Source organism: Diceros bicornis, chromosome 9 (genome assembly GCF_020826845.1).
Source record: "Diceros bicornis minor isolate mBicDic1 chromosome 9, mDicBic1.mat.cur, whole genome shotgun sequence".
Lineage (NCBI taxonomy): Eukaryota > Metazoa > Chordata > Mammalia > Perissodactyla > Rhinocerotidae > Diceros > Diceros bicornis.
Window position 1 is genome coordinate 29068559 of NC_080748.1, and position 14662 is coordinate 29083220.

The window sequence follows — 14662 nt, forward strand, 5'->3', positions numbered from 1 at the left end:
GTGAAAGTTTGTTTTTATTTTTTTCTCTTTTTCTCTCTTCTTTTTCCCCTCTTTTTATTATATTTTTTAAATTCTTTTTTTTTTTTTTTTTTGGTTTTGTATGAGAGAGGTTAAAAAGGTTTAGTTTACAAGCCTTGAACTTCTTCTTTATGGGTCTTAAAGGGTGCTGTCTAGTTTTTAGAAAATGAGAATTTGGTGAACAGATATGTTTTCATCCTAATCATAATCTTTATCCTTTTGGAAATTCCTTTAAAAGTCTCTGCCTCAGGGGCCGGCCTGGTAGCACAAGCGGTTAAGTGTGCGCGCTCCGCTGCGGTGGCCCGCGGTTCACTGGTGTGGATCCCGGGTGCACACCGTCGCACCACTTGGCAAGTCATGCTGTGGCGGCGTCCCATATAAAGTGGAGGAAGATGGGCACGGATGTTAGCCCGGGGCCAGTCTTCCTCAGCAAAAAAAAGAGGAGGATTGGCAGATGTTAGCACAGGGCTGATCTTCCTCACAAAAAATAAAAAAATAAAAGTATTTTCTTAAACATCTTCTATTTTCTCTTCCACCCTCAGGTGGAAGACCTAGGTGGAAGACCTCAGTCTAACCCCTTGGAAGGACCTCAGTCTAATGCCTTGCTTTTGTAGATGGGGACACAGAGTTGCAGGGTCTTCAGAATCTTGTTTGAGGTCACATATTGAGTTTAGCAAATTTTCTTAAACGTTTTGTTCAGTTCTCTGACCCTCGTCTAGTTTCTCTGTATCTTTTGTCCAGTGTATATTTGATAAAAATAGTTTAGGTTAGGAGCAGATTTATACATTTATTACCACAATCAATCTAATAACCATCTGTGACCATGCAAAGTTATTACAATATTATTGACTGTATTCCCTATGCTGTATATTACATTCTCATGACTTATTTATTTTATAACTGGAAGTTTGTGCTCTTAACCCCCTTCACCTAATTTGCCCAACCCCCACCCCTCCTCCCCTCTGGTAGCAACCAGTTTATTCTCTGTATCTATGAGTCTGTTTCTGGTTTGTTTTGTTTGTTCGTTTTGCTTTTTCTAGATTCCACATATAAGTGAAATCATACGATATTTGTCTTTCTCTGACTGACTTATTTCACTTAGCATAATACCCTCTAGGTCCATCCATGTTGTGGCGAATGGCAAGATTTCCTTCTTTTTTATGGCTAATATTCCATTGTATACAGTTGTGTGTTGCTTAAGGACGGGGATATAGTGTGAGAAATTTGTTATTAGGCGATTTCGTGATTGTTCAAACATCATAGAGTGTACTTCCACAAACCTAGATAGTCTAGCCTACTACACACCTAGGCTATATGGTACTAATCTTATGGGACCACCGTTGTATATGTGGTCCATGGTTGACCTAAATGTCATTATGCAGCTCATGACTGTATATTTACCACATCTTTTGGCTGAAGGAAACTTCTAAGTGATAATGTGAAGAAAGATAATACTTAAATGTGGGAATCTTTGTGATTATGCAGGAATTTGTATTACCAACATAAGTCAAAGCTGATGATATTTCAAGTTACAACTTCTAGTGGTGCAAGGAAAGTATTATCAAAATACTTTGAATATTAAAAAATCTTTAAAGTAGTATAAAGCTATCAGCAATACCTTATGAGTACTACTAATGAAAGAAATCATAAAAATATACTTAGAATTTTCCACCATGGGTTTATCCTCAACTCTTTTTGGAAAAATTTCAAACTGATAGAAATGTTCCAACAAGTACATGAACACCTGTATTGCCGTTACCTAAATTTAACCTTTTGCAACATTTGCTTTATCTTTAAAAAATTATATGCATGTATCTTTATATACATATGTATGTATAAAATTACATTCGTTTATTTTTGCTGAACCATTTGAGAGTAAGTTGCAGGTATCATGGCACTTCACCCCTAGATATTTCAGCATACGCCTCTTGAGACTAAGGATATTCCCCTAAATAACCACAATATAGTTATCACATTTAGGAAATTTGACATTGCTATAACACTAATATCTAATATATAGTTCAGATTCATATTTCCCCAGTTGTCCCCAAAGTATGCTTTATAGCTGTTAGATTTTTTTTTTTAGACTGAGATCAGGCCTCTATGTTGTATTTTCTGGTCTACCCAGCTATTAGGTGCCACCTAGTGACTCTCTGATTGTTCTTATATGTGTTGGAGCTGTTTGTACCTGTCTGTGAACTCTGTGGCTGGGACTAAGTCGGCCTTATTCTTTTACTGTCCCTAGCACAGTGTCTAGTATATAGGCATTGAAAAATGTTTGAGTGTATGACTATTTTTGCAAAGCTTATGCTAGGTACTTCCCTCCCCTTGTTTTTGTTATTATTTTGAGGTATAATTTATGTATATTAAAGTGCACAGTTTATGTACAATTTATGTACAACTTAAGTGGGTGGCTAGATTAATTTTTATGTATGTATACATCTGTATAGCCACCAGTCAGATCAAGATATACAATGTTTTCAGCCCTCAGAAGGCTGAAACCCATGTTCTCTCTCCTTGTCAGTATTCCCCAACAGAAGATAACTACTAATTCTGACTTCTGTCACCATATGTTAATTTTAACTGGTTTGGAACTATATTAAAAAAAAATCATGTAAGTATGCTTGTGCTGGCTTCCTTTCTTTAAAGTTATGTATATGAGATTAATCCATTGTTGTGTGAGCAATAATTCTTTTTTTTTATTGCTCTGTAGTATCCTATTATATTAGTATACTACAGTTTATCCATTCTCCTGTTGATGGGCAATTGGGTCATTTCCATTTGTTGTCTATTATGAAAAGGCTGTTATGAACATTCTTATATTTGCCTTTTCTAGACTAAGCACTCGTTTCTGTTGGGATTTCAGAAGGTAGATGATTACTGAAGTTTGGGACATTGCTGGCTTTTAATATTAAAGTGACACTAAGTCAGGGAATTGAGCTACCCAGGTGAAATGTTATCCAGGATTTTAGTTTACCAGATGAGTCAGAAATAAGTTGCTATTATATGTGATTGACTTGTTAGACTAGTGGTTCTCAAACTGTAGAGTGCCGAAGAATCAACTGAATGACTTGTCACAAATGCTGCAGATTTCCTGAGGCCCAGTCCAGAGATTCTGATTTTGTAGATGAGATGGGGTCCTGGCATCTGCGTTTTTAGAAGCATCCTAGGTAATTTTGATACGAATGGTTCAGGATCCCCCTTTAAGAAACAGACTGTTTATATTAAGACTCCTTTAAATTCAGTTCTTATGATACTGTGTGTTTCATATGAACCATGTTTCAGTATTCTGCATTCTGTGTGGAGATAATGGAAATGTATGGATAACACCTAAATGTGTGATTCCAATGCAATCTTCCAAGGCTTTCATAGCACTTAATTTGTTCTACATATTGCCATATAAAGTTGATAGGATTGAGGAGTTTGGGAAAAGGGAGGGAGGTGTTTCTCCGTGTTTTGTGGGTTAAGACTAGGCTCTAACTTAGTGAAGCTTTGGGACTAATAGATGCTGGATATCTTACTGATGTACATCTTTCCTTCAACACTTCTCATTGTTGTGGCCCTGCCGCAGGAAGCTGAAAAGCCAGATCTCATACTCCTTTCTGTTTCAGCTATGACTTCAAAACTGGCAGAGGGACATCTTATTTCTGTTTCCTTTTTATTTCTTTTTGAAAGAATATTTCTTACTCAGCCCTACTGAGGGACGTTTTAGTGGAGAAAAGTCCACTGTGTGAAGTAGCACTTCCTCTTATCCTTTATTTTCTGTCTCCTCACTCTTCTTACCACAGTCTGGCATGTTACGTTTCTTTATTGCCTATGTCCTCTCCCCCACCCACTCCCCCAAACAAACAAACCCTAGAATGTAAGCTTTAGGTGTAAGGATTTTATTGGGTTCACTGCTCTATTTCCATTGCCTCGGTGCTCAATAAATATTTAATTGAATGAATGAATATTGTACATAGATTGAAAAAGGGAGGAGTTTGTAGTTGGCAACGCTTTCTTGGAAGCTTTTGCAGTTCAGTCATGAAGGACAAACGGCTGAACTGGGTTAGTAAAGGAGGTACCAGTTAAGGGAATCTTTTAGAAGGAATGTGTTAAAGATGGTGTTGCAAATCAGTTCTCTGAGATGTTATTTGCAGGCTATTAGATGGAGAGTTTCATGGAGGAAGTTTACTGGAAAGTGATCTCTGGATCAGTACCTGTGGGAGAGTGAAGGAAGGAGGATTGAGTAGAGGGAGAAGTACAACTGTGGTGCAGTTGTGGTAGGACCTCTGCCATTCCTTTGGGAGATCTGCAATTAGGATGGTCTTTCTGAATTGTCCCAAATTGGAGTAAGGTGCCAGCTCTTTATATTCCTCCCTTAACCCCTATTGACCAGTGATTGGATGCAGGCTGACAATGGGAAGGAGGTGTGACTTTGGGGAAGGAGCCCCAATGAGAGGACACAGCTGAGAGCTGTGCGCAGCCAACACTCCTAGCAGCTGCGGCTATTTCTGCCTTGGTCCTGAAGGGAGGATCTGGACAGCACAGCATCCACTACAGATGAAGCAGGGTTTCAAGTCTGGAGTGTATGAAATAGTAATGGTACCACCTCATTCAATTATCACATATCTAGTGCCAGGCAATTTGTTAGGTGCTGGAGGAAAGGTGGAGAGAAGGAAGCTGGGAAGGATTTTTGGTCTGTTGGAAAAGATGAGATTGATTTCAGATCTGCTGAATTTGGCACTGAGGTAGAAATGCTCTATAGGTCATTAGAGACATGGTAGTAAAGCTCAAATGAAAGATAAGACTAGAGATGATGAGGAAATAGTTAAAACCACAAGGGTAACAGTTGATATTTAGCTGGTAGATTAACTTTTAGTTTTATGTTGTAATTTAGGTACTCTGAATATTATATTTGATGATTTAATATAACACGTATTATAGTTATGAAGACCCAAGTACTCTATATAAACAAAGTATTTTGAGAAGGTGTTTTTAACAAGAATAACTGCCAAATCGCTGTTGTATAAATATGTCCCCAATTTCTCTAGGTTCTGGGAAGTTCTGGATTGTTTAACAACCATGGACTCCAAGTACAGCAGCAACAGCAAAGAAGTCTTTCACTACATGAATACATGAGTATGGAATTGTTGCAAGAAGCTGGCGTCTCCATTCCCAAAGGACACGTGGCTAAGTCACCAGATGAAGCTTATGCAATTGCCAAAAAATTAGGTACTAAATTAAAAAAAACTTGTGCCACCTTGACACAGGAACTCTGATGAGATGTGAACTTTACTTTCGGGTTAATAACAACTTTTAGCTATTTTATTTTATTTTTTAAAAAATAAATTTTACTTAAAAGAGAAGGTGGAACTTTATGGTTGTTGACTTTCTAAAATTATAATAGTGCTAGTAACTTAAGAATCACTTATTGGCATTAGGAAGCTGAAGTCCTATATTTTGTTGGAATACAATAATGAGGAAGGAAGTTATGTTTTACTATTCTGTAGCTTAAAAGGGTGGTGACTGTGATGATTCTTCAGGGAGCTGGTGAAGGAAAATCTTAGCTGTTTATGTGGTTGTAAAGAGAGGTCTAGTATCTCTGTTTTTTTTTTTTTTTTTTTTTTTGACATGAAAAATATGGAACCAAAAGGGGAAAAAAGAATTGAGTGCTAGACTGTAAGCTCCATGTGAGCAGGGTTTCTTTGTCTTCTTTTGTTTGCTGGTATATCCCAAACTTTTAGAAGAGTGCCTGCACTGTGGAAGAGTACCTAGACACTTAGGTAATCAATAAATATTAATATTTATTAAGTGAATTAAGTAGTTGCCCTTGTTTACTGTAGATTCTTTTATTGATAACAGAAACCTTAATAGCTTTTGTTAATGTGAATTTATATTAATCTCTTAATTAAAATATAAATTTTGTCTTTAGAAAATATGCTTCAATTTACATTTTTAAGGATTTAATATGAGAACATAAAAAAATGAGTAATATGGGGGCTGGCCCCAGGGTGTAGTGGTAGGGTTCATGCGTTTTGCTTCAGCGGCCCGGGGTTCGAGGGTTCCGCTCCCAGGTGTGGACCTACACAATGCTCATCAAGCCAAGCTGAGGTGGTGTCCCACGTACAAAATAGAGGAAGATTGGCACAGATGTTAGCTCAGGGACAGTCTTCCTCAAGCAAAAGAGGAAGATTGGCAATAGATGCTAGCTCAGGGCCAATCTTCCTCACCAAAAAAAAAAAAAAGTAATGTACTAGCTGTACACTGCATTTTCTTTTTAGCAGTATTTAAATCTCACTAATTTTATGTAGGTTAGCACAATGTTGTATGCACATTTGAATACTATGTGCATTTATTTTAATGCACATGTGCTTTGGTGAAGACTAATTTTTCAAGTAAGATGTGGAACATTTTAAAAATATTTAAAAATTTTAAGGTTTCATCTTGGTTTATATATATTTGTTTCTAGAATGGGTTTTTCTTTCAAAAGTAGGGGCATGGACAAGTTCAGAAAATTGTCGTTTATTATCATATACTCTGTTTTTGAACGAGATGGCCATGATTTCCTTGACTTGGAGCATGATTTTTCATTTACAGTTTTTTTAATTAATCAGAAAAAATTTCTTTTTATTCAGATCACAAGCAAACTTCTTTTTATTCAGCAAAAGCCTTTTGTGTGTTCATACTAATTTCGGTGAGATTTTTGTTAATTAATGGTGACCTGTAGTTTGAACTTGTACATGGTAAAAGAGGTACATCATTTTTACTTTTGAAACACCATATATATTAGAGGCTCTTAAGGGTCAAGGTTTAAAGAAAACTCATGTTTGTGCTTTGTATTTCTGTAGTATTTCTTGCAGAGGCTACTTTTTAATAAACACCTCCTTGAAATTCAGTCTTATATATATGACCTAAAGGTTAATTTCTAAAGAAGACCCAGCTATAAGTAGGAAGGAAGACTTGGATATGTAATTGAGAAAGTATGTTTTTCTTATTCTACCTTTCTTTCCTTAAGGATGAATTTCTGACTGTTTGACATCTGACTGTTTGACTTTGTTCTTTTATTTTTGTTACTCTCATCTCTCGAGTGATGAGAGTAACTTTTGTTTACTCTCATCAAGCTTTTCTTTTGTTTACCAATTCTTTCCGTCATAATGCTGAAGATATAAAATGTTTCCCATACCACTGTTAATAGGGCCTGGTTTATGTATAATTTCTTTTTTATTCCCAAATTATTATAACTGGTTTTCTTTAGTTTTTCATATATTTTCTCATTTAGTTAAATTTCATTGTTTTGTCAGAAAAAATAATTTGTGTAGAAACTTTCATAAAAGGAGTAGAATTTATTAGGATGCCAATTTCTTGATTTCTTTACTCTTTGTAAAAATCTTTAATGATTCTTAGCTTTGGAAGAAAGAATAGTTATGTGCAAGGTATACTATAACTATGGGTATTTCTGGCAAGTTCTCTGGGACCAGGACTTATAAGTAGTAAGGAGCAAGTAGGAAGCTCTGATTTTGAGCCCACTGGAACAGAAGGCATCTTGTTCAAGAACACTGCAAATGATGATTATAGTATGGGAGCAGGATTAGTGATTAATGAGGACCTTTAAATGTAGAGGAGCAGAAATCTACTCTTTAAAAGATATATTTAGTAACTACTATGAAGACGGGGACAATTTTATCTTTTGCAGCAAGTCATTAATATCAGAAGATATTGATTATGGGCTCTAATTGCAGAAGGTGTGGTATGAGGTGCTTGAGAAATACACCTGGTTCTATCTATTTAGCTAGCAATTCCCAGTGCTAATTTTGGCTACCTCAGGGTGATTTTTGCTTCTTGAGTTACTACAAAATTCACAAAATCCTAATTCCCATTTATAAAAAACTCTTACCTTACCAACCAATATACTAGGGCATAAATGCATTACAGGTGTGCCAAACTATTGCTTCCCCTCAGTCCTGTGGGTGGTAGTAGAAGCTGGGTTAGCATGGGGTCCGGGGCCACTGAGCCCTACAGCTTGTGACCTCCTGAAATGGCCCTGGCCTCTTGCCCGGTATTCCCTACAGATTCTATCATTATCTATATGTGTCTTGATGTGAAAAAAGTTGGGAAGTACTGTCCTGGAGGCAAGTGTTATCTCTTATAAATAGCTGAAATTAGAGATGGAAGAAAGGTTGGAAAGAAATATAATTCTAAAATTTTTAAAGACTATATGAATCCATAAAATGAAGGTTGGTGAGTTTGGCGATCACAGAGAAATTTCTGGAATGGATTATCAAAGAGTTGGTTGTTAAGCACAGAGAAATGAAGTAGTTATAATTCAGGGTCAGCTCTAGGAGCAGATTGCCATCTCTTTCTTACAGTTACTAGTTCAACGAAATATACTTTGAGTAAGGCATTTGGCAGGGTTCTTGTAATTTCCCTATTGATTGTAGGAATATAGTTTGGATTCTAGTATAATTAAGGTGGAATTTCTATCTGGTTGAATAAACATGCAAAGGGTGCCAATTGATGAATGTCAGCCTGGAGGGAGATTTCTGATGGCATACAATGGGGCTTTGCCTTCTTTTTTCTTGTTCCCAATATTTTATTAGATGACTATATGTGAAGAATACTTAAAACATTTGTGAATTACGAGAGCTAGGAGGGATGGTGAATATATTTTAAAGACAGTCTTGGGATCCATAAAAGATGTTGTCTGACCAGACCAAAGGGCCAAATCTCATAAGACTGTAAGCTCTATGAGGGCAAGTTCAGTGTCCTTTGCTCATTGTTGTATCTGCAGCTGCAGCATGGTGTCTGGTGTACAGATGTAACTGTTGAATGAATTAATGGAATTGAATAAAATCTTTATTTCAATCAATTGTCCTCAGACTTATCTTCTAATCTTTCTCCCTGTCTTGATAGTTGATGAGCCTGTATGTCATTAATTTTTTTTGGCTTTTCTTTTGTTGTGAAGGGCTTTTTATGAGAAAGAACTTTTGAAGAATCATCTCTGCCCTTAAGGAGTTTATATTCCTAAAGAGAGGAAATTGATACTTTGGGGGGATAGCCTTCTGTCTTGTAAAATGTTTTTGAAGAAGTAGAGCTTCATTATTCTTACTCACTAGGTCAGTATGTTAAATTCCCAGTTTAATGAGTACAAATGTTGGAATTTAGCCCTGCAAAGCACCAGTTTAACTATTGACCATTTTTACATTACATTTACACTGTGTGCATTACAGTTACCCTCTTTAGATATAAATGAATATTTCTGAAGTACTGGAAAGTCATGACTTGGCAGGTAACCACAAATGGGTACAATGACTAGTGGCTGCTCATTTTAGTTTGGGCACGAACTCTCTAGTTTGCCACAGTCCCTTAGGCCACCTGTTTTATTCTTAATAAGAAAATTATTGTTAGTTTTAAGGAAATTTCTAATTTCTGAGTTTTCCCTAATTTTCATCTAATGTTAGTTGTTATACTTGGGAATGGTGGGGACTATGGCAAATTGAAAAGGGTCTGTCTGGTGGAAACAAGGCACTTCTAATCAGCTGTAGTTGCGGGGCCCAATATTTCCAGTTCTGAGTTTTTTTAAGAGCAGCAGAAAATCTAGATTTATAAGAATTCTCTCCGTTTTTAAATATTCTTTTATTCAGCTTTCAGAAAATATATGCTAGGAACCCTCCCAGGAGCTTGTAAACATCAATGAACACAACAAAGATTCTGCTCTCCTGGAACTGTATTCTGGTGGGGGAGCAAAATAAATATAAACATGAGAAATTGTATATTGTGTTTGAAGGTGTTGACTTCTATGGGAAAAAAAAGTAGAGCAGGCTAAGGGGGTATTGGTCACAGGTGGGCAGGTTGTAGCAGTAAATAGGGTGATCAGAGTAAGCCTCATGGGCAATGTGAGATTTAGAGAAAGACTTGAAGGGAATGAAGACCTTTCCCAAATGAATACCTGGATGAAGAGGATCCAGGCAGAGGGAGGATTAGAGCCAAGTCCTGAAGGCGGGAGCATGCCCAGGAACAGTGGAGACTAGTGTGGCTGGAGTGGAGTGAGCCGTGAGGAGGGTTTAGGAGACACAAGGGTAAGGGTGCTGGGGGGATTATATAGGGCCTTGTCGGCCATTGTAAGGACTGTGGCTTTTATTCTGAGTGAAATGGGCATCCAGTGCAAAGTTTTAAGTAGAGGAGTGATGTGCTCACTTTGGCTGCTGCTTTGAGAATGTTCTGTCAGGGGCAAGGATAATCTAGGTGAGATATAATGGTGGCTGGGATCAGGGTCCAAACGGGGGGTGGTGAGGAACGGTCAAGCTTCTGCATTAATTTCGAAGATAGAACTAGTATGATTTCCTGATTGAATGAATGTGGGGTATGAGGAAGAGGTTTTTTTTTTTTTTTTTTTTTGGTGAGGAAGATCAGCCGTGAGCTAACATCCGATGCCAATCCTCCTCTTTTTGCTGAGGAAGATTGGCCCTGGGCACGAATGTCAGCCCATACTTTATATGGGACACCGCCACAGCATGGCTTGACAAGCTGTGGCCGGTGCACGCCCACGATCCGAACCAGCGAACCCTGGGCCGCCGCAGTGGAGCTTGCGCACTTAACCGCTTGTGCCGCTGGGCCAGCCCCAGGAAGAGGTTTTTTTTAACATGACCTTGACTGACTTATAAGGCCATTTTCTGACTTAAGTGGAGGTCTACATTTCCAATGTAGACTCATTTACATCATTAATTTTATAAACGTTCTTTGTAATTAAGTGTAAACTTGAGGTTATTTCTTATTTGTTTGATCACAAACTACATCTGTTACCTCCTTCGTTAGGTGGGAGTCCCCTCTCATTCAGCTTGGTATGTGCATTAGGGGATGACTGTTCCCCAATAGTAGAGCGCCCATCTTCAGCCCGTTCAAACATGTTTGTGGAGTGGTTGTTATATCCCATGGACTGCTTTGTGCTAGGGGTACAACGAATAAGATGAAGCCCTTAACCCTGAACTCAAAGGTTAATTATTTTGCCATAATGTAATATTGGCATTGCGCTGCTGGTATGGGCAAAATGCCATGAGAAGCAAAAGGAGGAGGCTCTGAAATTCTGCCTGTCTGGGGAGACAGAGAATGCCCCTCTAAGAGGTATTGCCCTGGATCATGAACGATGAGTAGTAACTAGGCTAAACAGCTAGTTTGCTGATTTTTTGGAGCAAATTAGAAAGAGGAGGAAGAGAGAGATCAGTCTTCCTGTTAAAGAAGAAAATTTCAGATTCCTTATTAAAAAATTATTTTTAAGACTTATAAGCATAACATTCTGGAATCTTTTGATAAACATACCTTAACTCCTGATAGTATTCCTCACAACAGCTCAACAATGTATGGTAACAGGGCTTTCTGTCAGTGGGTCACTGTAAATTGGTATCAATATTGGCACTTTCCCCTTAAGTCACGGTATGTTTCTGCTCAAAGTAGTATTTATGACAAATTTTCACAGAATAGGAAGTTTACATGTCAATAGAAAGGAAGGAAAGTGTTAGAAAAACATTTGACTCTCAGTTTTGTACTTTTAATACCTTCCAAAGTACTAGATAAAGTGTCAAGGAAAGGTAAAGGTATTTTTAGTATACTTTAAGAAATAGTTTAATATGAGTGACTAATTTTTTTGAGTTGTGGATCTTTAGATGGTGAATGTTTTATTAGTGTTCTAATCTAGAAAATCTGTATACGTGCAATGCTTCATTTTTTAACATTGTGGATAAATGAAACTTGAATAACACTGCTTAATATGTATGCTTAATAACCAAGTATTGTGTCTTGCTTCTTGCTCTGCTCCGTGCTTCTTATCTAATAGCAGTGTTTTTCTTCTAGGTTCGAAAGATGTTGTGATAAAGGCACAGGTTTTAGCTGGTGGTAGAGGAAAAGGAACATTTGAAAGTGGCCTCAAAGGAGGGGTGAAGATAGTTTTCTCGTAAGTCATGTTTTTTAAATAAAAAAACATATTGTAAAAGATGCCCCTTATTATTGATGAAAATACTGAGACTAATATTAGATGAGATCAGATTTTGTCTATCATGTGCTTTTGTTTTTTTTAGTTGGAGGAGAAAAGAATTTTGAGTTCTTTTTTTTATTTTAGTCCAGAAGAAGCAAAAGCTGTTTCCTCACAAATGATTGGGAAAAAGTTGTTTACCAAGCAAACAGGAGAAAAGGGCAGAATATGCAATCAAGTATTGGTTTGTGAGCGAAGATATCCCAGGAGAGAATACTACTTTGCAATAACAATGGAAAGGTCATTTCAAGTGAGTAATTGTAGACATGGTACATTTAGGATGAATTTATTACATTCAGTTTCAAAAGTTGATTATTATTTGTTTGTATGAGAAAGATTAAAAAGGTATGATCCATAAGGTGTGATCCATAATCTATTTGTATATGTCGTGAACACAATAGTTATTTTTGTTTCATTTTAAAAAACAGCATGTTAATGCCGTAAAATTTGAAATATAATATTATTATAAAAAAAAACTGTCTGCAAAATCCTGCTGAAGTAAAATCCACAGGATTTCCAAATAGTTAATTTGCTAAGAGCAGCTTAAATCATCTCTGATTCATCTCTAGATTCTATAGACTGAGAAAAAATTTCTAGCAGAATAAAATATTCTAACCAGAGTAAATCTCTGAACCCACTAAGAGAATTTGTGTCCCTGGCTTCATCTTTTTCTTTTTCAACCTCTTGGTATTTTCTATAGTTTGGAGTTTGTTTTGCTAGATAATTTGGTACTTGGCAAGTCGAAGGGTGATGTTCTGTTGCGAACAGTATGATTCTAAGGAGCGTAACCCTAGCTCTGCTCTCCTCTGTGGAACCTAAAATGCTAGCAGTGGACTAAAGGCATCAGGTAAAGAGAAAATCTTTCATAGACCTGGTGCTTGGAGAAACCGTTGATAATCATTTTATACTATAATTATCTGGCTTTTTGAGTGCATTGGTTAAGTTTTATGAGCTGAACCTGTGTGGTAACTAGATTTTCTTTTGAAGCAAACTGGATACATATTTTGAAGCCCTGGTAAGGATTTGATGTAGAATATTACTAATTACACAATTAGTAATATAACAAAAATTTTAAGGGTCGTGAAAATAGTTTTCTTATGTAAAACAGCTTTTTAAAAATTAGCTACTTTCTGTATTGTGATTTGTTTTCCCCTACAGTTAATTAAATCTTCTAGTAATATTTGAGTGATAATATAAAAAGTGTGTTTTGTAACTTTTAATTTTTATAAGAAAGTATTTCTTAAGGTATAACACTAGATGGTAGTAAAAACCCACTCAAGATATAAGTTTAAAAAAGCATTGTTTTATTCCTAAGTGATATTTTTACCTCTTTAGGTTTGTCTGTATGGTAGAATTCAGTAGGTTACTTTAGCAATCCCATGACAGTTTGCAAAAATTATATTTTACAAATTCATTTATTTTCACTACATTTTCTCTTCCTTTTCATTGATATTATATATCAGCATCTATCATTTTGTTAGTTATTATGTTTTTACTTTTTATTATAGCCAGAAACAAGGTTTATATGCCTGGACGATTTGAGATATGAGTCCTATAATGTTGCACATTCAGAGTAGCTCATCTGGATTGGAGTAAATGTTACAAACTGGATATGTGTTATTAAAGATATGACTGTAACACACTGAATGTATTTTATTAAAGATATGTCAAAGCATTAGGGAAAAGGATCAAATTTTGAGTTCATTTTAAGAACTCTAATTTTCAGAGAACTATTTGATTCTCATTAAGGAAAAAATGTTTTTATTTCGTTTGCAAAAGTAATACATAGTTGTAATAATTCACACGAAAAATTCTATAGTACTAGTAAAACCATTTGGCCAAAGACATTATAATGTTCTTTGATGTTATTACATTAGACCAGTGTGGAGTTGGTCAGTGTTACTTTTTGGGGTATAGCGAACTTTTTTGGGAATACCTGTGGAAACGTCCCTATTAAACAATAAAAAATTTAGTCAGCTATTTAAACTAAAAAGAAAAGAGCATTTTTGATTGAATTAAAGTCCTATGCATAGGAGTTAATTGATCATTAAAAATTGCTTTTGTTGCTTGCTTTTAGGAGATAAATTATAGGCTCTACTAGTCTTCTTTAGTAAGTATCATATCAGGAAGCCTGGGCAGATATCTACCATAGGGTTGGTGTCCCAGAAAATCGATTAAAGTATTACTCTCTGTTTTGGCACTTTTTAAAAATCAGATTTCTTGACATTTGCCCAGTGCCTGTTGGGTACTTTTGGGCTGAGATAAATCTAATTTAACAAATCACATTTGCTACTTTAATTTATTTTTCTAGTAAAACATTACATTCTGCTGTAAATGAATGGTACATTTAGCTGTCAATTTTTTACTTTGCCTGGAATAGATATAAAATGTGCTGTAAGAATTCCAAATTTTATTTTCCATACTTTTTTTTTTTTAAAGAGGTCTTATATTAAGTGGCTGCTTTGTCATATAATTTTAAATTCAAATCTATTTTAAGGCAAAAACCTTTTGCAAGACCAACAAGACAAGAGGAATTTGGGTTTAGAAAGTGAAAATAGCATTATTAGTTTATTTGAAATTACAGCTATTTGCTGGAACTTAATTGTTCTGAAAGTTTATTACTAAAATGTAAAAGTTAAA

The 14662-nt window shown here is 36.0% G+C and overlaps 1 protein-coding gene across 2 annotated transcripts in view; it reads left to right on the top strand.

The window, feature by feature from the left end:
- Positions 1-14662, top strand: part of SUCLA2 (succinate-CoA ligase ADP-forming subunit beta) — a 45138-nt gene that overhangs the window by 1251 nt on the left and 29225 nt on the right. For both annotated transcript variants that reach the window (XM_058548174.1, XM_058548175.1), the window contains exons 2-4: positions 5052-5232; positions 11845-11944; positions 12110-12272. In XM_058548174.1, the coding sequence (XP_058404157.1) occupies positions 5052-5232; positions 11845-11944; positions 12110-12272 (444 nt within the window). The remainder of the gene's footprint in view (positions 1-5051; positions 5233-11844; positions 11945-12109; positions 12273-14662) is intronic.